Raw genomic sequence first — 22,378 nt, 5'->3', positions numbered from 1 at the left:
AGCTTGGGTTCCAACAGATGGGTCTCAAATTCAGACACTAACCACAAAGAAATAGCTAATGAATTCTATCCAACCCTTTCCCAAAATCTTACTTACAATTAAAACATAGATGTCATCTGTAAGAAGAACATACATAAAGAATGAAAAAAATGTTTGCTAAGGAGGGAAGAGAACTCTTCAGGGACTATTTGCAGTTTGCAGAATAGGATGATCTTCTCTAGGAAGAATAATGTCAACATAGCAGCACTATATTTGCCAGGATTCCCTGGAGTCAATGGTAGTATCACGTGGCAGGTAGCCAAACCTTCTGGCTGCTCACAACATCAGTCAGCTTCCCTTTAATCTTCAGGAAGTGTCTCTTGAATTCCAATCCATCACCCTGTATTAGGAATAATATCCAATCAATGTAAAGAAGACTATGCCATAAAATCAAATAACTTCTTAATGAGAAGAGGCCAATATCCTTAGGTATGTCCAGCTACAGTTCCAAATTCTCTTATGAAGACCAAATACCCCAGCAGAAGAAATACTATATAAACAATTCTGACCCGATTTTGAGTCTACTACTATTCCAACCACACTGTGCTCAGTGAGCAGAAACACTGCATCCTTTCTATTTCATGTGTTTGTGTATCTGGACTAAGTTATTGCTTGAAAAAGGCATGACAGATTTGTAAACTAAAAATAAGCTATGCAACTACAACAAAGTCTTGCAAAATATTGTGGCAACACAGCCACTGATTCAGTTAATGAGAAGTTTTCATTATACTGGGATCACAGTTATTTAATCCAAGCATCTGGACATGAGTATTGCAGTAAGTCTCCAGTAGAAAGACTGTAATTTACTTCTCCAATCTTCTTTAGAACCATGTATAATCTCTCAGAAAATAGAGAAAATACTATTTCGGTCTCATATTTAAAACTATAAACTCAGGGCCTCCCTGGTGGTGCGGGCGGTTGAGTGCTGCACTATGAAGCTGTCCACAGCCTCTGCAGTACAGGTTCGATCCCGGCTGGCCGGGGAGAAACCCAAATGACACAGCAGATCTCTCCTGTCTTGCCTGCTGCTCCCCTCAGCAGTGTATTTTGTCAGTCTGCCTGTTCTGTTCCCTGCTCTGTCTCTGGTGAATCCTCTCACCCTCCCGCACATCTGGTCTGCATCCCGGTTCTTGTATAAATAAATAAATCTTTAAAAAAAAAAAAAAAAAACCCATAAACTCAGAACCAATAATTTCTAAAGACATGATCAAAAATATAAATAAAACTAGGTATAAAAATGTTAATCATGAATAATTTTTAACAGATAAAGATTTATTAATAATAAAATACAATTTTTTTGACAAATCTTTATAAAACAGTATATGTATGAATTTAGTAAGAAAAAATTTAGAAGGCTTCAAAATATTCGGGGTAACTGCTGCTAGGCAGTATAACTTACAATTATTTTTATTTTCCTACTTATTTATGTTTTCCATAAGAAACAAAACCTTTTATAAGGAAAATGTCACTTTAAAAAAATATGTTTTAGGGCCTCCCCGGTGGCGCAGCGGTTGAGCGCTGGGTTGCGAAGCTGCCCGCAGCCTCTGCAGCGCCGGTTCGATCCCCGGCTGCTCCCCGGCCACCGGAGGAGGGTCCCACATGGCGCGCAGACCTCTCCTGCCGCCCGCTGCTCCCCTCAGCAGTGTCCTTCGGTCCTTCTGCCTGCTCTGCTCCCCGCTCTGGCTCTGGTGATTCTCTCACCCTCCCGCGCTTCTGACTGTACCCAGTGCATGTATAAACCAAACAAACAAATAATAAATAAATAAATAAATAAGACAAGACATGCCTCTAGAAAATTTAAAAAAAAAAAAAAAAAAAAAAATGTTTTAGAGAATGTTAAGAACAAATGTCTATAATATTAAATGGAAAGAGCAAGTTACCAGATATGTACAAATGCCATGTATATACAAATATAATGCCATTAAAAAAAATTCTTCACATAAGAGTATTTCCATGAAATATACTAATGAAATATATTAATGAAATATACTAAATGAAATATACTAAAAAATAAATCTACATCACCTCTAGATAGTGAGATTAAACTTGATTTTTATTATGTTCTTCATAATTTTTAAAAAATTTCTATAATGAACATGTAATATTCCCTTAACAATACAAAACAAGGTTTACAAGAAGAACATTGCTGTTCTACTTACCTTAGAAAGACGGAAGTCAACCAAGATCTTCTCATCCATTTCTACCAAATTTACTTTGAAAATCAGTTTATTATTTCTCCTATCTGTTGTTGATACAGTAACCTAAGGCAATAAAAATAAGGTTAACCTATATGTGTGGGTAGAGAATACTCTAAGCAAACACTATAATCTCAGGTTAACTATACTACTGGGATAAAAATTTGAGAGGGACTTCTATAACAAAGTGAAAATCTTACACCTTCCAGGGTCTTCTCCGACTAATAGATGTGTGCATGCCCAACCCAGACCAACCTGTATACAGGTGCAACATTACCAGGGTTTGATTCTGCATGAACTCTTAGCAACAAAAATAAGTTTGGTATTTTACCAAAATATAACTGTAATAAACAACTGAAGAAAGTAAAAATAGACTAAGGGAAAACACAATTATTAGAGTATAAGTGAAGGCAGTAAGTGGGTGAGGCGGGAGCAGTGGAGGTCACCACTGGGAAGAGAAACCAGGGAGCATGACAGCCTACTTAGTAGCTCTGAGGAGTCACCTCTGGAGCCTGGCAGGACAGCAGTCAGCCTAGCAGTGGTATGTTCTAGGTCAGTGGCTTCTAAGACTCCAGTTGGATTCATTGCACTAGGCAACATGGGGAATCCAATGACAAAAAATCTCATGAAGCCTTGCTATCCACTTATTATTTATGATGTGTTCCCTGATGCATGCCAAGAGTTTCAAGATGCAGGTGAACAGGTAGTGTCTTCCCGAGCCTAAAAAGCTGACAGAATTATTACAGTGTTCCCAATAAGTATGAAAGCAATAGAAAATAGTTATTCTAAAGCAAATGAAATTCTAAAAACAGTGAAGAAAGGGTGGCTATTACTATCAATCCTGCAATTTCTAAACAACTGACCAAAGAAACTGAAAAAATGGGATGCCCCCATTTCTGGTAGAAATCTTAAAATGACAACATAAAATAATCTCTTTTGAAATGACAGGCTTTAGAATTACATCCCATCAAAAATGGCCCACTGTGTAAAACAGAAAGAGGCTGAGGTGGAAGTGGATATACTATAATTATACCAAGAAAATGAAATACTTTATGCCTATGCAAGTGAAAGGAAATATGATCCTTATTACCTATGGTTATTTTTGAAACTTGTGTAAAAAAGAAGAGTCTAACAGTGAACTTTATAACCACAATGATATCTTATTTTAACCCTAGTTTATAATGCTAAGAAAATAATGCAAATATTTTAAATGACATCTTGAACTTACAAAATCATGTATCTTCAAAATTTGCAAACTGAGTTCTCTAAAAATATTTTTTAATTTAAAGATTTGTTTGTTATGTTTTTATACCAAAGAACAGATGTTAATAAAGTAAGTTTTTCCTTTTTGAGGTCAGCAGTATTTATTCTAATCAAGTTGCCTTTCTTGCTGATGGGTCATGAACTGTTGATAATAGCATTAAACCGTCATTTGGTTATTGCAGAAAGAACTCACTATCCAGCTTGTGCACTAAATTATCTCAAAAACAACCAGCATCCCACACTCATGTTCTCTATAGGAACAGTCCATGAAAAAGTGTCTTTCTCTTGTTGATGTCTTAAATTTAAGACATCATTTAATGTCTTAACCAGGAGGCTTAATTACATTTTCTAAGGATGTGGCAGCACTGCCACAGCTTTAGAGAACCAGGCTCAATGCCTTGACCGATTCTGGGGGATAAAGGGATGTATAATTCTTTTAATAACATACCCAAAGTTTCCTGTTCATATTGTGAGTCTTTATGAGAACTTGCTTTAATAGTAAATAATAGAGGCAAACGTGTTTATAGATTTGTTAGTTGAATTTAATTTTAAATTACTACTGTAAGCATACAGAGTTTTAAAAGATATGTCTTTCTTTTAAGGGAGAGATGATGCTTGGAAAGTTCAATTATGTGCTGTAGAAGTAGATTTCTTAAAAAGGGCCTTTGTTATAAAACCTATTCTTTAAGAAAAATGTAGGAAGAGTCCGATTTTTACAGTTGCTTAAGAATTGCCTTTTAAGATAAACCTCAGTAGTTCAATATGCAGTGAATCTGAAATTACTAATATTTTTGAATTTTGAAATGTAAAAAATGCAGAGAATATAAATTACTATTCATGAAGATACTGAAACTGCTTTTATTTTAATAAATCATGGAAAACACTGAAAAGCACATGTATGGCAAAACCCAAAAATAAATAAATAAAACATAAGAGTAAAAAAAAAAGTCAGATTTGCAGCAGAAGATGTGAAAGTCTTGCGGGGCCTTGCAACTTCCACTGTTAGTGTTTTAGAATGTTCCTATGATCTATAAAGCAGCCCAGGCTAGTTGAGAGATGTGGAAAGAAACAGCCAAGACCCCGAACTGTGTTTAAACTAAGTTATAGACATAATACACTTCACTTCAATTTCACTTTAATATTTCTCCTGTGAACAAAGACATTCTATAAACCACAGTATGACCACACCCAAGAAATTTGACAGATTGAAAAAACACCTAATATACAGCCCATATTCACATTCCTCCAGTTGTCCCAATAACATCCTTTGTAGCTTTTGCCCTTTAAATCTGCGATCTACGGAAAGATCATGCATTGCATTATGTAAGAGTCCTCTTTAGTCCCATAAATACAAAATATCACCCTCTACTTATTTTTCATGATTGTTATAAATATGCTATAATGTAAACAACAAAAACTGGTAAGAGGGAGCAGGTGAGATGGGAGAAAATGTAAGATTGTTAATGCATTCATCTTTCTTAGAGAATCAACAATACTGTTACAGTTTAAAATATAAGAACATTTTACTTTAATTCCTTCAACTACAGTAGTTTATTTTTCAATTTAATTACTCTGTATTTTTAATGTATACTGATAATGATAGCTTTTTACTCAAATATTTAAAATTCAGAAGAGATAATGAAAATTAATGAAACATACCTGATTCATACAACTCTTCTTCCACTGATAACCCAATTTCTCACAGGTCTCTTTCAAGCACTGATAAGATTTATCTGCATCCAACTTGGTAAAAAACCGTGTCATTCTTTTGACCAAGCGCTGCCAGGGGTTCTACATATCAAATAGAGGAAAGCTAAATAAATCTGGTATCACCAAAAGCAGTCATATCATAGCCATTTAGTTGAAAAATCTTTTCTGTGACTTAAGATTCTTAAATATGAAGGCCTCCTCCATGTCCAAAAAAAAAAAATCTGTATCAAATATTAATACTGTATTTCTAGGATTTATACATTAAATGAGAAAAAAGACTTCAAGAAAATAAAAAATGAAGGGCTTCTATTATTTATTTGAAAAGCTATATCCCCTTACCTGTGAGGATCCTGGGGTGCCAAGTAACTGACTATTCAGAAGCATATGATCAGGACATGTGGGCTGGGAAAAGCTGATTCCTTGTACCAGTTTATCAATATATGAGGGGCTGGTGTCCCATAAGGAAAGACTTGTCCGTGGTTCTGGCTGGGAACTGGAATACTTCACATTTTCTTCACTGAGGTATTAAAATATGGGGAAAAAAAATACACCTTTACATAAAATCCATCAGGCCTTTCTTACTTCATATTCCCATTCTCACAATGATAAAATTATTCACTTTTCAGAAAAATTATTCATTATTTTTCACGGGAAATAGTATATTCAACTATTTGATTTTTATCAATTAATCTTACCTAGAAGCACTGTTTACTGGAGAGAAGTCTAAATTGGACTGAATGTGCTTAGAGAATCCACCAGGAGACTCTGATACACCACCTGATGTGACTCGGGGCCTCTTTGCCCCTGGAAAAGGAAAACAAATATAAATGCTTTCAAATATTTTATGCAGATATTTGAAAATCAACCCACTGGCAACTTGAAAAAGAAAAAACACATCTAAATCCATCTATTTAATACAAAATACTTACAAGACAAACAGTGGCTCTTCCTACATGAAATGTATCATTATGTACTTACTAGGATTCATACCTGTCAAATTATACATTTCACAGATCCTGACCTGTAAGTAAGTTTCAAGAGTGGGATATCATGTGAATGCCATAATTTTAATGGCTTCATTCATGGTAACAGAGTAATGTTCTATGAAGACAGAGACCTAGCTAAAGATTGAAAATAAAAAACTATGACAACTGCAATAAATATTATGAATCTGCTCTACACAACATTCTTTGACCTCAACCTCTCCCTGGAAAAGTTTTACTAAGAATAATTATAAAGAAAACAATGTCACAGTAAATTCAGTTACTACCCTCACCTGATGCTAAACAATTTCAGACTTTTTCTAGCCAGTTTCCTTTCCCTTTCTCTACAATGATCATTTAATAACTTCTACACTTCTATCAAATTTCCAAGACCACCCTCCAGCACCTTGTTACTTAGCACAGGATATCATCTCTCATTTCACAAAGAAAATAAAGTCATTAGAAACGCCCTCAACTTGCAACTACCAAATATGGTAATTTACTTGCATTTCCACCCATCTTTTCCTCCCTTCAATTCTCTATCAAATCCCCACCTGCACTTGAGCTCACACCTATCACCTCAGAAGGCAGCTTTTTGTCTCACTGGACTCCACTTACCACTTAGATACTGGCATTCCTTAAAATTCTTTACACTTAATTTCATCTACCCCCATGGCTTAAATTACCATCAATTTGCAAAAAAACACCTAAATCAACATCTCAAGCCAAGTCCCACACTGAGTTTTATACAAAAACATACTCCTATTAAACAATGCTACCTAACTTCTCAAATTCAGTATGTCCAAAACCAAAAAAAAAAGTCCCCGCAAATCTGTTTTTCCTCCTGAGTTACATCTTAATACATGCTATCACCCTTTACACAATTGTTAAAACCAGAAACCAATGAGTCATCCTTAATTCCACATTCTCTGCCATTATTCACTTTTAAGTAATCACCAATTCTAGTGCTTAAATTTCTTTGTAATCTCTCTTCTTTCTAATCCCACTGTCATCAACTTAGCCCATGCCACTAACTTCTCATCTCTAGGGTCGAAAACATTAAAAAAAAAGGTAGCCAGAGAGAGCTTTTAAAACCAAATTTAGGATCATGTCATTACCTAGCTTAAAATCTCCCAAAGGCTTCTCCACTGGCCTTCATTTAATCCCCGCGTCCTTAATGTAGCCTAAATAGTCCTCCACAACTTGGCGATTATGTACTTAGCTGGCCTCATCTCAAACCTCTTCCCTTTCCCCCCTTCTCATTTATGCAATAAACATGTACTGAGTGCCTACAAGCACCACACATGGTACTAACCACTGGTGACACAAGCCAGACAAGGGCCATGCCAAACTGGCCTCCTTTTAAGTCCTCAATTGCACCACCACTTTCTAAACTTCGAGACAATCCAAGTGCTGCTTCTTTTAATCAGAATCTTCCATTCATCCTACTAGTACTTCTTTAGCTAGCTCCCTGTTACCCTTCAAATTTTAGATTTAATGTGATTTCTTCAGGAAGATTTAGTCAAACACTTATATTGTACTTTGACTTCCACCTTATAATTATTAATAAACTTTAAATTGTTTTTTGTATTTATGATTTTCCTTCTAGACATTGTAATCTCCATGAGGACAGAGATCACAGCTATCTTATGTTGTTGACCTGTCAATACCTTTTCTATCACAGAAAGAAAAAAACTTGTATTTTAAGGATAGTACCTTTCTTGAGGGGCTTGTTGTACCATCTATCTTTTTTGATGTCTGGGATGGTTATTCTTACTGATGGATTCTCAACTAAAATTTTATGCAGCAGAGCTGAAAACAAAACATTAAGAGAACATTTGAAAAGAGTCATGCAGATTAGAAAAAAGGCCTAAAGTTTGTAGTCTGGGACACATTCCCCATTGTCCTGCTTATGTCCAAACATTATTTCTGGGGAAGAGAAAGAATAAAGCTACTAAAATGACTGTTTTAATATCATGCAGATTTTCTTTTTTACAATATTCATCCCAGATCTGATTCTCAGTTATTTGCAAATAAGCAGAACTAGAGCCTGGTATAAACATTTCTCCCTGTAAGTCACTAACAAAAAAAAGAACCCTCATCTATTTTCAATACCAAATTTTGTGGTTCCAGTATGTCATGTTAAGTCCTCTCACACAGTTTTATAAGGAAAAGTTACTTTCCAATAAGTTAAGAGAGAATAAGCAACTGTCATTCTAAAGTATCTTAACTATCTTCATAAAGAATTCATATCTCCCCAATACCATAACCATTTTCTAATGAACCAAAGATTTAAATGTAAAATTGAAGCCATGAAAACAAAGGGAATTTTTTTTCTAATATCAGCAGTAGGAAAAACCTCTCCAAACATGACAGTTAGGAACCATAAAGGACAAGATAATAGATTTTAATAAACAAAAATGTAAGATGTCTCTATGTCAAAATGGCATCAATAAAATTAAATGACTAATTCTTTAAAATCTAATGACAATAAGACATTAAAAAAAACTCACATAAAGTACTAAGAAAATCTGTCTGCCAAAATGCACAAAAAATATAATCCACAAAAATAGACAAAAAGCTAATAAATATAATAATGGATATGTAACATCACTGCTACTAAATTTAAAGTAAAAGTAAAAAATAGTGTATATTTTTATAGTCTTGCTAGATTAGTCCAATTTTTTTTAACATCAAAGTCATGAGATTATAATAAAATGGCACAAGCTTTCTGGAAAGCAATTTGGCAAAGTAAGCCATAATAATTAAAAATAACATAAATCCTTATACCTGCAATCCACTCCTGGGGCTTTGCTTTAACTAAATCATTTAAGAGCATGTGTAAAGATCCAATTATATCGATGCTCATCATAGCTCTTTCACAACAGAGAAAAATCAGGAAAAAATTCTAAATCTCTGTAACAAAGTAAACTAAATCTCTGTAACAAAGTAAACTTACTGTAAATGAGTACAGTAAGGCATATCAATATAGTAGAATACCATCACAACCTAGTCATTAAACAACAAAACATTACAAAATAGTTTATGTATTGTGATCTCATTTTTTGTAAAAACACACATACATATAAATAATACATGACATATATACTTGCATATTTTTATTATAAATAAAAGTACATTAAAAGAACCTATTTCTGATTGCTGGGGCCATAGGAGTTTTTTCCCCTTACTTTTTGCTTATATTTTATAATTTATCTACAAGAACCATGGATCATTTACACAATTATTTACAGGTTAAAAAGGAAAAAATTCAAATAGCACTAGACTTCACTATCTAAGAAATCAGTACTTTCAATCAAGATAACCTAGTTACCTAGAGGAGCAGAATCAATTTTTTTCCAAGGGTTGAGGTATGTCTTTTTTTCTTTCCAATCAGAATATTCCTGACAACTGTCGCTGGGTTGGTCCCATGGCAATTCTAAAAAAAAAAAAAAAAAAATTCTGAAAAAAAAACAGGTCCCAGTGTTTGTAACATTACATACTAAGGATTTTAAGGAAAATAATGAATACAAATCCATTGAAAGTTCCTTCAAATTAATTCACTAGGCTTTTCAAATTAAGAATGCCAACTCACAGAAATTTTAGAGGTACTTCAAAGCTGATGAATCACTTCCTGCTCTACTCATTTCAAATGCAGTTACATGAATCTTAAAAGAAATTACTACCATGATATTCCACTTAATAGTTGTACATACCTCTCAAAAAAATCTTTGGAATTAAAATTTTCAAGTTAGTTATAAACAAGTTACTATTAAAATATTATCGTATGCATAGGGAGTCCATTGGTTTATTTATTTTGTTATAATAAATTTATCTTTCCATAGGAGAGGAGTTTTGTCATGATTTAATAGCTCTCACCTCCAGCCAACATTGCAGTAAGTACTATTCCACAGGACCAAACATCAACTGGTTCTGCATGAAATTCTTTTCTCTTTAGAAGTTCTGGAGCAACGTATGGTAAAGTACCACACATCTTGTTCAATAAACGCTCACGATTATTATGCCGAAACACCGTTGCCAAACCAAAGTCAGAGATTTTGAGGTTATCTAAACCAAAGGGGAAAAAGAATGGCACCAATAAATGTGTTTTATCAATAGATACACTTAAAGGAATTAAGGTTAATTGGAAAATCACTGGAGTTAAAGTTTGTAGAGCTTCTCTACCTTAAAATGGTCAAAAAGGAAATTTTAAAGAAGAAATAAAAGACATCACCATCTAGGAAAATTAGAAAAAGGTCTCACCACTTCTATTAACTTAAGAGAAGTATCGTTGATACAAAAATCAGTGTGGATCAGGCTATGGAAAGATACTGGAGCAAAGAGGGTTACTCTTCCTGAAGCGGCTTCTATTTGACTTGGTAGCTAGCAAACATCCTTTTAATAGCAATATATGACTCAATCTTAGTAAACTACTAAGATTAAGAGTACCAAGTTACTTATAAGCAATGGTCACTGAAAATACTAATGGCATTCCTTGGGTTTTGTTTCATTATGTCTGCAACATAATATTCAGACTAGAGAACTGATATAGTAAATTGAAATTGAGAAGTATGTATGAGAAAAAGAAAGGGAAATACATTTGTGAAAGGATACACAGAAGGACTTCAATTATATTGGCAATGTTTTCTCTTTTAAAAGATTCTTAATTATTGAATAGAAACAAAAGAACATTTATATAATATGCAAGATATAAAGAATGACATAGTGAACATCCACTCAACAACGCCCAGTTTTTTTTTTAAAGATTTATTTATTCATGCATACAAGAGCTGGGGTACAGGCCAGAGGTGTGGGGGATGAGAGGATTCACCAGAGACAGAGTGGGGAACAGAACAGGCAGACTAACTGAAATACACTGCTGAGGGGAGCAGCAGGTGAGTCAGGAGAGGTCTGCTGCACCATGTGGGTTGCTCCCTGGCCGGCTGGGGGATCAAACTCGAGCTACAGTGGTTGCGGACAGCTTCACAGATTGCGTCCTAACCCCCTGCGCCACCAGGGAGGCCCCAACAATGCCCAGTTTAAGAACATTCTATTTCCTCTGAAATACCCCAGAAACTTGTCTTTGAATATATTCCCTTCATAACTTCTCAGAAGTAACCACCCTTCTGATATTTTGCCTTTTTTTTAAGATTTTATTTATTTTTATACAAGAGCTGGGGTACAGGCCAGAGGTGTGGGAGGGTGAGAGGATTCACCAGAGACAAAACAGGGAGCAGAACAGGCAGACAACAGAAATGCGCTGCTGAGGGGAGCAGCGGGAGCGACAGGAGAGGTCTGCGGCACCATGTGGGATTCTCGCTGCTGGCAGGGATTGAACCCACACTGCAGAGGCTGCGGACAGCTTTACAGTGCAGCACTCAACCCACTGCGCCACCAGGGAGGCCCTGATATTTCGCTTTCTTTGTAATTTTTCCCATGTATCTGTATCTCAAATAATAAACTTGGTTTTACTATTATTTTTAAACATAAAAATTACAAGTTTTTATGCTGTATCAATACAATGTAAACGGATAAAAAGTTTCATGCACAAAAGAAGCAAATATCCTACAATCTAACCTATAAAAGCATTTATGCATTTTATGCCACCTATGAGTGGCCTATATTAAAGCTAATTCAAATGACTGATTCTAAAGCTCACGCTCGTAATACTAAGCTATACTCTCATATTTAGAGACATACGATCCCTCTTTCTCGGAGTTTAATGTAGCTTGAAACCTGCATTTATTCAAAACCAACAATTTATAGATGAGGAAGGAGAGGATCTGATTGTAATACTGTAAGGGCTGTTAGCATTCAAAAAGTAGTGGAAGTAGAATGAAAATTGGAAGCAAAAGGAATTCTGCCAGATTTACTCATTTCTCAGGATTCATCAACAGACCAATCATAATTCTTTTCTTTCCATACACCAAACTTTTAAATATCTAAAATTCTACTATGCTTATGAAACAATTTGCAGAACCCACCATAACCAAGGGAGGAGCTTAGGTAGCAAGGTTACTGAATGGGTTAATAAAAGTATAACTAAAAGATATTCATCAAAACAATCAGTTATGATATTGGTCATTGATTGGCGGCTTTCACGTGACTTTTTTACTTTATTCTTCAGTTTTTTGATCTTACTTACAGATTACCTTTCATCTTTACAAAGAGGGAAAAAAAAAACCAAACGTTTTAGTTTGGGAACAAAGTTTTCACATTCCAGATAATATTACACATTCTCATAGCCCCATTTTTTTTTTTTAAATAAGTTCTGTGTTTATTTATTATTTATTTTACACAAGCACTGGGTATAGTCAGAAGCGCGGGAGGGTGAGAGAATTCACCAGAGCCAGAGCGGGGAGCAGCAGGCGGCAGGAGAGGTCTGCGCACCATGTGGGATCCTCCCTCGGTGGCCAGGGAGCAGCCGGGGATCGAACCGGCGCTGCAGAGGCTGCAGGCAGTCTTGCAACCCAGCGCTCAACTGCTGCACCACTGGGGAGGCCCAGCCCCATTATTTATTAAATAAGTTGACTTTTCTTAATTTATCCCATTGTATAAAGGTCAGTTAGAGGGCAAGAGGTTAGTTAGAAAGTATACTACTTCTTGTTGGTAGTAAACAATACTTCCAGAAAAACTAAATCTCAGGGTAGAATAATATTTAAAAAGCACTTTGGTCAAGCCATAATCATCAAAACTGCATGGTATTGGAACAAGAACAGACACACAGACCAATGGAATCGAATAGAAAATCCAGAAATAAACCCACAGATTTATGGTCAACTAATCTTTGACAAAGGAGCAAAGAATATGCATTGCAGCAAAGAAAGTCTGTTCAATAAATGGTGCTGGGAAAACTGGGTTGCTACATGCAAAAGAATGAAGCTTGACTACTACCTAACACCATGCACAAAAACCAACTCAAAATGGAGTAAAGAACTAGACATAAGACCTGAAACCATAAAATACAGAGAAGGAAATATAGGCAAAACACTACATGATATGCACATCAAAGACATCTTTACAGACACATCACCCAAAGCAGTGATAGTGAAGGCAAAGATAAACAGCTAGAACTACATCAAATTAAAGAGCTTCTGCACAGCAAAAGAGACAATAACAAAAACAAAGAGAAACCCCACCGACTGGGAGAACATTTTTGCACCCAACACTAATGAAAAAGGACTGATCACAAAAATCTACAAAGAGCTGATGAGACTCAAAAAAAACAAAGAAAATAATCCAGTCAAAAAATGGGCATAAGAGCTAAAAAGAAACTTCTCTGAAGAGGAAATGCAAATGGCCAACAGGCATATGAAAAAATGTTCAACATCACTTGTAATCAGGGAAATGCAAATCAAAACTACCATGAGATACCATCTTACACCAGTGAGAATGGCACATATTAAAACAACTAGCAACAACAAATGTTGGCGAGGACGTGGAGAAAAAGGAACTCTCCTGCACTGTTGGTGGGAGTGCAAACTGGTCCAACCACTATGGAGAGCTGTATGGAGATTTCTTGACCTACTAAACATAGAGCTTCCATATGATCCAGCAATTCCACTCCTAGGTATTTACCCAAAGGACACAGAAACATCAATTCCAAAGAGCACCTGCACCCCTATGTTTATAGCAGCACTATTTACAATAGCTAAGCTTTGGAAACAGCCCAAATGCCCAAAAATAGATGACTGGATCAAGAAGATGTGGTACATATACCATGGAATATTACTCAGCATTCAAAAAAGATAAACACATGCAATTTGCAGCAACATGGATGGAGCTGGAAGGGATCATGCTCAGCGAAATAAGTCAGAAAGAAAAAGAAAAATACCGGATGGTCTCACTCATAGCAGGAATCTAGAAAACTTAAATAAGGGACCAGGAAAAAGAATAACTATAAGAAAGAAAATATCAAAATCGACAAACAACTATGAATCAGAGACACTCTATGGCAGGTGGGGGGCAGGGAAAGGAGGGCTTGGGGTCAAAATAAGGGGGTTGTAATTGTATGGGGAATATAAAAAATAAAATTTAAATAAAAAAAAAGCACTTCATATTATAAATTCACTACATTCCAAGCAAATTGTTCATCTTTCAGACAGATTCATTAATGGAGCCACCCTTGTACTAATCCAAATGGCTTCAATATAGTTTTCTTCCACCTGTCCCAAAGAACTGTAATTAACAATTAGCAAGTTCTCTGTGTTCCTTCAGTTATTTCTTATTTTACATAGTGTGTAGTCTTTTCATCATTCTTATTCTCTCCTATGAAAAGAACTTCTGTGGTCTACATGCCTTTTGTAATATTGTGCTAGCAGACCCACTATTTCTGGCATGGTCTCACCAGGGTAGTTGCTGGACTGCTACCATTCTCGTGCTAAATAGTTAGAAAACCTTAGTTTTCTAATGACCAGATCACGCTGGTGACTAAAATGACGTCTGCTACCTGGTAAAAGTCCTTTTTGGTCCTCCCTGATGGCACGAGGGGTTAAATCTCAGCACTATGAAGCTATCTGCAGGTAGAGTTCTATCCCCAGCCAGGGAACTAACCCACATGGCCCAGCAGACCTCTCCTGGGTCACCGGCTGCTCCTCTCAGCAGTGTGTTTCAGTAGATCTGCCTGTTCCGCTTCCCATTCTGTCTGTGATGAATCCTCTCACCACCACCACCATTACCACCTTTGGCCTACACCCCAGCTCTTGTATGCATAAATAAATAAAAATACATCTTTAAAAAAAAAAGGTCCTTTCAAACCTATTTTACTGCCTAAAACTATGCCATTCAACTATACTTCTTTGATTAGTATTTTTCAATCTAAATACTGGACTTCAGATTTTTCCCTATTGGAAAATAATTTGTTCAGTCTGACTCACCTCTCTAGTCTAACTTCATTTATTTAACAATTATTTTTGAAAGCCTATATTTGCCAGGAACTACTCTAATGCATTAAATAGAGCATTAAACAAAAATGAACAAAAATTACTTCCTCGTAGAGTTGGTATTTTCATCATCTTTTAAATCCTGATTCTATAAACTAACACTTCAATATCCATCTTTCTCATTTTCATAAAATATAACTAAATTTACACCTTTATCCAAGTCATACATTAAAAAGAATAAACAGGACAAGCCTAAAGTCCAAGATATTCCAGTAAAGTTTCCCTTTATTAATCCATTAAAAAGGTATTAAGATTATTTTTATAGTTACTCATCAAGTGAGTCAGTAATCCTTGTATCTAAGTCAGATTTCTCCATCTCATTCATAACTATATCATGAAGAATTTGTGAAGTCCAAATATACTTAGTCTCTAAAATTTCCTTGATTTTAAATGTTTTTGCCCTGAAATTTTACTAATGCAAAAGCCTAGAGACTGTCTTATATGTTTGTATTAAAATAATACAAGTAGAAATGACAACATGCTGAACTTACCCCTTTCATCCAACAGGAGATTTTCTGGTTTAATATCCCTGTGGGTTATTCCAATGCCATGCAGATAAATCTAAAAGGGAAGTAGAGGTAAACAGACTAGAATTCATTTACTTACTTCATTCATATTAATTTTAAGTAAGACAACTGTACCTACCACCCCTGCCATGAGTTGATGAAAGAACCTCTGAGCATCTTGTTCAGGCATGCCTATGTCTGGCTCTGCAAGAATCATGTAAGTTAGATTACTAAGTAAATATAATCAGGAATCAACCACGTATGCTCCAGATCCTAAAGTCAAACATGATTGCAAAGAGAATATTATGCTAAAAATTAAAAGATTTTGGAGTCCACTAACAGAGTCCTTAACAACACATTTCACCATCTGTTGGTGGCAAAAAGAAATTAATCTAAGAGGAAAATTAGAAGTAACAAATTTTCACCCAAAGCAATACTTTGAAAACTCTTGTTTATCTGACACTAACCATTATTTATTTGGTATCCTTCCAGTTCTCCCCTAATTTCTACTAAATGCTATGTCAGTATTTTCCTTACTCCTGAAATGTAATTGCCAAAGCAGGAGCCTGGGTAGAACTGAGCTAATTTCACTAAATATTTAACAGATTTATACTAAACATTACAAAATCATGAATGCCTGTGGAGTTCCTTCAGTAAACACAGTAACAGTTAAAGAAATATTCTCTTTTCCCTTATTTTTTTATATTTTGATCTCCCTCATTAACTCATTTTCTTTCACACTCAGCTGATCTCCTGAGATATAGTAGAGATATGAATAATCAGTTTTCAACTGTTAGTATAACAGCCTTAAATAATAAATTTAGATCCACAGAATATATTTTATGTACTTCATGTGTTCTATAAAATCAAGCCTTTGAATATACATAGAACATTTAAGTAACAAACATGGAATGTCATATAAAACAATTATTTAACTCAAATAAGGGAGAAATCTAACAACATACTATTATTTTCTATCTGTACATGTATATAAAGATTTCATGTACTAGAAAGTCTACCAAAAAAATTGTATAAGCAAACAATGCATCACGCTTATGATATTCACCAGGAGATTAGTTTGATTATCATTCTTTATAAAACAGCAATCCCAACCTAAAATCACTTAATTCAAGGAAAAGTTTTCTTTGATATATGCTTTTATGTGTTGACATTAATTGTATAAACAAGAAAATTTACCCCAATTTCACTGGTGCATAAGGAATTCTGAATGGACAATAACCAAACAGCAGACCCAAGATCTTATAAGCTTACTTAGCTGAATAACTATCTTAAATCTTTTCCATACCTATTCTATCAAAAAGTTCTCCTCCACTACAGTACTCGAGAAACAAATACTGGATATTGCCTTCTCTCCTGTGACCATAGAATTTCACTACATTCTCATGATTTAACATTTTATTAATACAGATCTCTTTTTTAATATTTTCTGGACAGTCTATGGCACGCTTCATGTCTACAATCTTCACTGCAACTGCTTCTTCAGTTCTTCTATTCACAGCAAGTTGAACTCTGAAATGGAAAAGGAGGAGTTACAGCAGTCTAAACATCTGAATACCATTTAAAAAAAAAAAAAACTTCGAAAGATTAAATATGACTTATCCAAAACGAATTTACCTTTATTACTTTCCTTACCAAAAAAACTAAGGAAATGGTTTCTGCCTTGTTCTGAACAGATACTACGCCTTTCTGAAATGTGAGGTAGGACAGCTAATGCTCCAAAGAATGCAGAAAGGAGTCATTTAATAAGTTCTTGATAAACTAAGCTAAAATGGGAAAATAGCAATTCTAAGGCATGTCACATATACACAAGCTCTAATCCTTGAATTGTAACACCATCACCTAACATTTATTCATTTGAAACTACATATACTGTGGTACCTATTCTAAGTACCTATGGGGTAGGGAAGACCCCATCCTGCAGCTGAGGACACAGGCACACGAGGACATTAAGCAACTCCCCTAAGAACACAAAACAATGAACAGCATGTGGTCAAGTTAAACAAACCAGGCACACAGCCTCCAGAGTCTATTCATATGCTTTGCAGCCACTACTTATGTCCCAGGAAGGAGTAAGTGGGAGAAACTGACTTCAGTGGTCTGTCTGAAACAATGTAAAGAACAGGAAGAAAAGTTATCCTCACAAAAGATTGTGTAGCTTCAGTTCCCAAACATTTTGGATAGCAAGTACAAAGCTCTGTTCTCTGTATTAGAATAAACAACTCCAAAGCAAATTTGTAGTCAAGTGAGATGATGATCAGAAAACTAAATCAAGTGTGAAGGGTAAAAGAATCCAAACTCACTCTCCATAGGCACCTTCTCCCAGGGTCTGCACCAAATCCCAGTCTTCTACAAAAGGCACTGCCATGATTCCACCATGTGCCAGGGCTGTAAAGGCAGGAACCCACACAGATGCGGGATGAGGATAAACTTCAACCACCTGTGAAGCCACCGAGTTCAACCCTGGCCATGATTCCGCCAAAGAAATAACAGCTCTTGGCTTCCCCTTAGACCTCAGCTCGGTGGCACCCCAGCCTTTAAAGCGCAAGCAAGTATTCTACATCCCGGCGTGGTGGGCTGTGCTCGCCATCCTCAGATGAGCCCACACCCCCGAAGGCCTTCTTCGGGGCGCCTGGCGAAATGGAGCAGCTGTGCTGCGGGCTTGGGAGGCTGAGCTTGAGAGTGGGAGCCTGTGGCGGGGTTCGGGTCAGACCCGCGGGGCGCGGGCTCGTGGCAGGCACCTCGCCTACCGAGCCCCTCCCCCCACCCTCCCGCTCCCCACTCGCACCCCCACCCCGTCCCGACCGTCGGGAGGAGCCCGGGGGCGGGGCCAAGGTGCCCCCAGCAGCGGAAGGAAGGGCGGGGAGGCACCCCGGCGGCCCGCGCAGGGAGGGTCTCTCCAGCCCGTCTGCTACGGGGGTCCCCTGCCACCGTCCCCTGCCTCCCTCAGGAACCGCCCCTGCGAGGGCGCCTCTTCCAGCCCTTCGCTCGCCACCGGTTACCTTCTCTCTTCGCGCCCCTAACTAAGGTGGACCCCGAACTCCTTCTCCAGCTCCCGTTCCCACCCACCGGCCGCCCCTCCTCACCAGGCCGTCCTCTGCCTGCCACCTCAGGAATCCAAATGCAGGGCTTTTCCCGCCAAAACTTGCCTGCGTCACACCGTCGCAAAGGCGCGCCCCCGGCCGTAAAGCAGGCGCGCGCGCTCCCGTGCCGGGGCGGGAAGGTCCGGCCTCGCCTCTGCCCGGCGCGGGCCGGAGGGGCTGCGCGGCCCCGGGGTCGGGGGAACGTCCAAGCCGGAGACCTCAGAGCCGCCGCCCGCTTCGGCCCGAAGGGTCCCTGGACCTCAACGCGAACTGGAATCCGGGGTGCGGCCCCCAGCGGAGCCGAAGCCCCCCTGCATCGGCACCCGGGCACCGCCGCCCTGCGCCGGCTCCAGCCGCTCTGGACCGACGCCCGCCGCACCCGGCGGCCCGGAGCCTCAGCACCGCGCCCGGCTGCCCGCCGGGGCCGTGAGGGTCAATTCGACGAGTGCCGCCCCTGTAGTTATCAGGTGCGGCCACCGGGCAAACGAGCCCGAAGCCAGGGACAGCTGTGAAGGATTGACCGCGGGAAGAATGAAAGGAACTTTGTGGAGGGAACGAGAAGCATCAGAAATGACTGGTCACGCACTAACGGGGTACGAAGGCGTCCAGATGCAGCAAGCTTGTGTAGTTAGGGGTGCTGTCAGGATAACCAGTTTGCTCCGTCTTGTCTGAACTGGCTCCAAGAGAGTACTTCGGCCCAGCCTTTTAAAGGAAGAGCATCTGCCTAGCTTAGTCATAGCTGCTTTCTCGTTCTAAATGGGTAAGTCAGGTAGAAGCAGCATGCTCTATTTTACGAGGCGAACTGTTTACTTGCAAAAGTAACCGGTTTAAATGGGAAAATAAATTCTGGGGAAAGGGACTTCCTTGAAAACAAAATGATCTGGAAAAACAAATTAGGGACCCTGCTCTTCTCTGCCCCACCAAACACAATAGACTGGGAACTCAAGGTATGGGGCAAAATCTTGTCCGTGGAAAGTGTCCAGTTCTTAAAACCAGGCCTCATTTGTTGCGCGTAACAAAACAAAACAAAAAAAACACTATCAGGGATTTCCTGAGGTAACCCAGATCACAGTAGAATGAAACTCAGATTCAATAAGCCCCACCCATAAACCTCTCAAAGCTTTTTTTAGGGTCGTACTCTTTAAAAAGAGCAGATAACGAAAAATTTGAGAAAGCCTTTAAAAACAAAGGCATATTCGACCAAAAGTCTTGGACACAAAATCTGTAACAGAAAAGACAGAAAGTAAGTTAGAAACAAAAGTTTTGAAAGTCTCCCAGGAAGAAAAATAAGAGGAAGAATAGAAAAACAAATATAAGACTAGTCCAGGGACCTCCGCAGTGGCGCAGCAGGTTGAGCGCAGTGGTGTATTTGGGGGAGAAATTATTGACAAGAACAAACTTCCTTCAAAAACAAGTTATGCAGGGGGAAAAATAGTAGCAGTATGCCACACGGCCTAGTTGTGAACAGCCATAAATACTGACCTAATCTAGAATCATAAATGTAAACAACCTGAAGACAGTAAAAGTGAGTTGTTTATGCTAGTAGGATGGTTTTAAAAAGAGCTAAATCCTCAGTTTTCACACCAGAAACTCAACAGATGATACTTAAAATTGAACAGAAAGCAAAATAAAGCAAATTTCTTAATGATATGCATGTAAGTAATTAAGAGTGTTAAAAGTGGGTAACTTCAGAAAACAGTGCTGTTGGCTTTTAGAATTACTTGTTTTTTTTTAACATCTTGTGCACTAAAACAATGGAAAGTAAATTTTAAAAAGAGCTTCATGTAGACCAGTAAGAAACAATTTAAAATCTGAAAAGCAATTGACTAAATAGTGATAAGCTAAAGAGTTATATAGACTATGGAGGAAGATCATTACCCATCTCTAACTGGACTTAACTCATTGGAAAACAACCCAAAATACAAAATAATGTTTTCTGCTAGAAAGGAATTTTACATATAAATAATTTACATATAGTAAATCAATTCTTGCATCAAATTAAATTTCATTACAGCTAAAGTATTTGGTATATAAATTGGTTTGGAAGGCTGTTTCCTGTGGGTCCAAGTACACCTAAGCATACCCATCAGGAGCACCATTTTGACTTCTCTAAAAGCCACGTAATTCCTCTTATTTCTCAATCAGGTAACACTAAACAGCTGCCTTGTATTTTTTTTAATAACTTAAGGTACATACTTGTTACTGATATATGTATTGTTATAAATTACATACAATGTCCTACCATACTGAACATAGGCTGTTTTAATGTCCTGATATTAAATATCCATGGGATTGCTGTGCTTTGAGTTAAAAAAAAATTGTTAAAGTTTCTTCTTTCCTGAAGTCAGGCTAGCACTGCTTTCTAGGTGACTGCAGGTAGCAATTCTTCCCACTTCTAATTTGTAGCCTATTTGGCAAGGGCTTCAAAACCAGATCTGAGCTTGTTAGTGGTAATATCGTAACAACTTTGGCCTCCCAGGTCAGCAGCCTCTGCAAGGGTCCCACATGGCACACAGACCTCTTTTGCTGCACCCGCTGCTCCCCTCAGCAGTGTATTTCATCAGTCTGCCTATTCTGCTCCCTGCTCTAACTCTGGTGAATTCTCTCACCCTCCCGCACTTCTGACTGTACCCAGTGCTTGTATAAATAAATAAATCTTTAAAAAAAAAAAAATCGTAACAGCTTGCTGAGACTAAGATAGAAAGAAGTTCATCTTCAAACAACCACAAGAGTTTTAGTGCATTCTAAAGAAAATTAACAAGATATTTACTGTGGCATGAATAAATAAGAGTATTGAGTAGCTGAATTTCAAATGTGTGTGATTACATTTAAGTGGATTAAGAAACATCTACTGGGCCTCCCCGGTGGCACAGCGGTTGAGCACTGGGTTGCGAAGCTGCCTACAGCCTCTGCAACGCCGGTTCAATCCCCAGCTGCTCCCTGGCCACCGGAGGAGGGTCCCACATGGCGCACAGACCCCTCCTGCCGCCCTCTGCTCCCCTCAACAGTGTACTTTGGTCCTTCTGCCTGCTCTACTCCCCACTCTGGCTCTGGTGAATTCTCTCACTCTCCCGTGCTTCTGACTGTACCAAGTGCTTGTATAAATAAATAAATAAATCTAAAAAAAAAAGAAAAACATCTACTGACCATCAAGCTCTATACATAATGTTGGAGGAGTTTCTTCTTCTCCATAGAAAACAGTAATTGTACTATTTGCCTTGAGTCTTCAAAGCTGCTAATTTAGTCTCATTTGATTTCTTCCTGATCCAAGGACACAAACCAAAAAAAAAAAAAAAAAAAAACCAAAAACTTAGCCAGTCCCAAAGAACACTGGTGACATCAGGTCTGGCTAGCCACCTCGTAAAGGCAGAGTGTCTTAGGACAGAAAGGTGTTGAGAACAGAAACATGAAGGCAATCCAGCTGCCTTTCCTGCCGAGAAATGGCACTCTGCTGGTCCCACATTTATTCATTCAATAAAAGTTTATTGAGCACCCACTGTGTGCAAGGCGTTGTGCTAGGTGCTGCAAATTTTGAAATAACAAGTTTGGATATGTAGTATCTGAGCTAGTTCTTGACAATTTTCCTGATTTGAGAAAGAAAAAATGCCCCTACATTGTTTGTTTTGAAAGTTAAGAGAA

The 22,378-nt window shown here is 37.7% G+C and overlaps 1 protein-coding gene across 2 annotated transcripts; it reads right to left on the bottom strand.

Annotated features, from left to right (window-relative positions):
• Nucleotides 1-283: 283 nt before the first annotated feature.
• CHEK1 (checkpoint kinase 1) lies at nucleotides 284-18,024 on the bottom strand (the record flags this gene model as incomplete). Of its 2 annotated transcripts, XM_084249014.1 has the most annotated exons (12): nucleotides 284-379; nucleotides 2,199-2,300; nucleotides 5,157-5,288; nucleotides 5,547-5,724; nucleotides 5,903-6,011; nucleotides 7,907-8,002; nucleotides 9,525-9,629; nucleotides 10,070-10,258; nucleotides 15,624-15,693; nucleotides 15,778-15,842; nucleotides 16,945-17,168; nucleotides 17,960-18,024. In XM_084249014.1, the coding sequence occupies 12 exons, from the start codon at nucleotides 18,022-18,024 to the stop codon at nucleotides 284-286; spliced, it is 1,431 nt and encodes a 476-aa protein (XP_084105140.1). The 2 variants fall into 2 exon arrangements, with proteins under 2 accessions (XP_084105140.1, XP_084105141.1); XM_084249015.1 differs by lacking the exon at nucleotides 2,199-2,300.
• Between the last annotated feature and the right edge of the window lie 4,354 nt (nucleotides 18,025-22,378).

Source organism: Talpa europaea (assembly GCF_964194135.1).
Source record: "Talpa europaea genome assembly, chromosome: 12".
NCBI lineage: Eukaryota > Metazoa > Chordata > Mammalia > Eulipotyphla > Talpidae > Talpa > Talpa europaea.
Note: the sequence above shows the minus strand (reverse complement) of the source record. Positions and strands in the feature narration are given on the sequence as shown.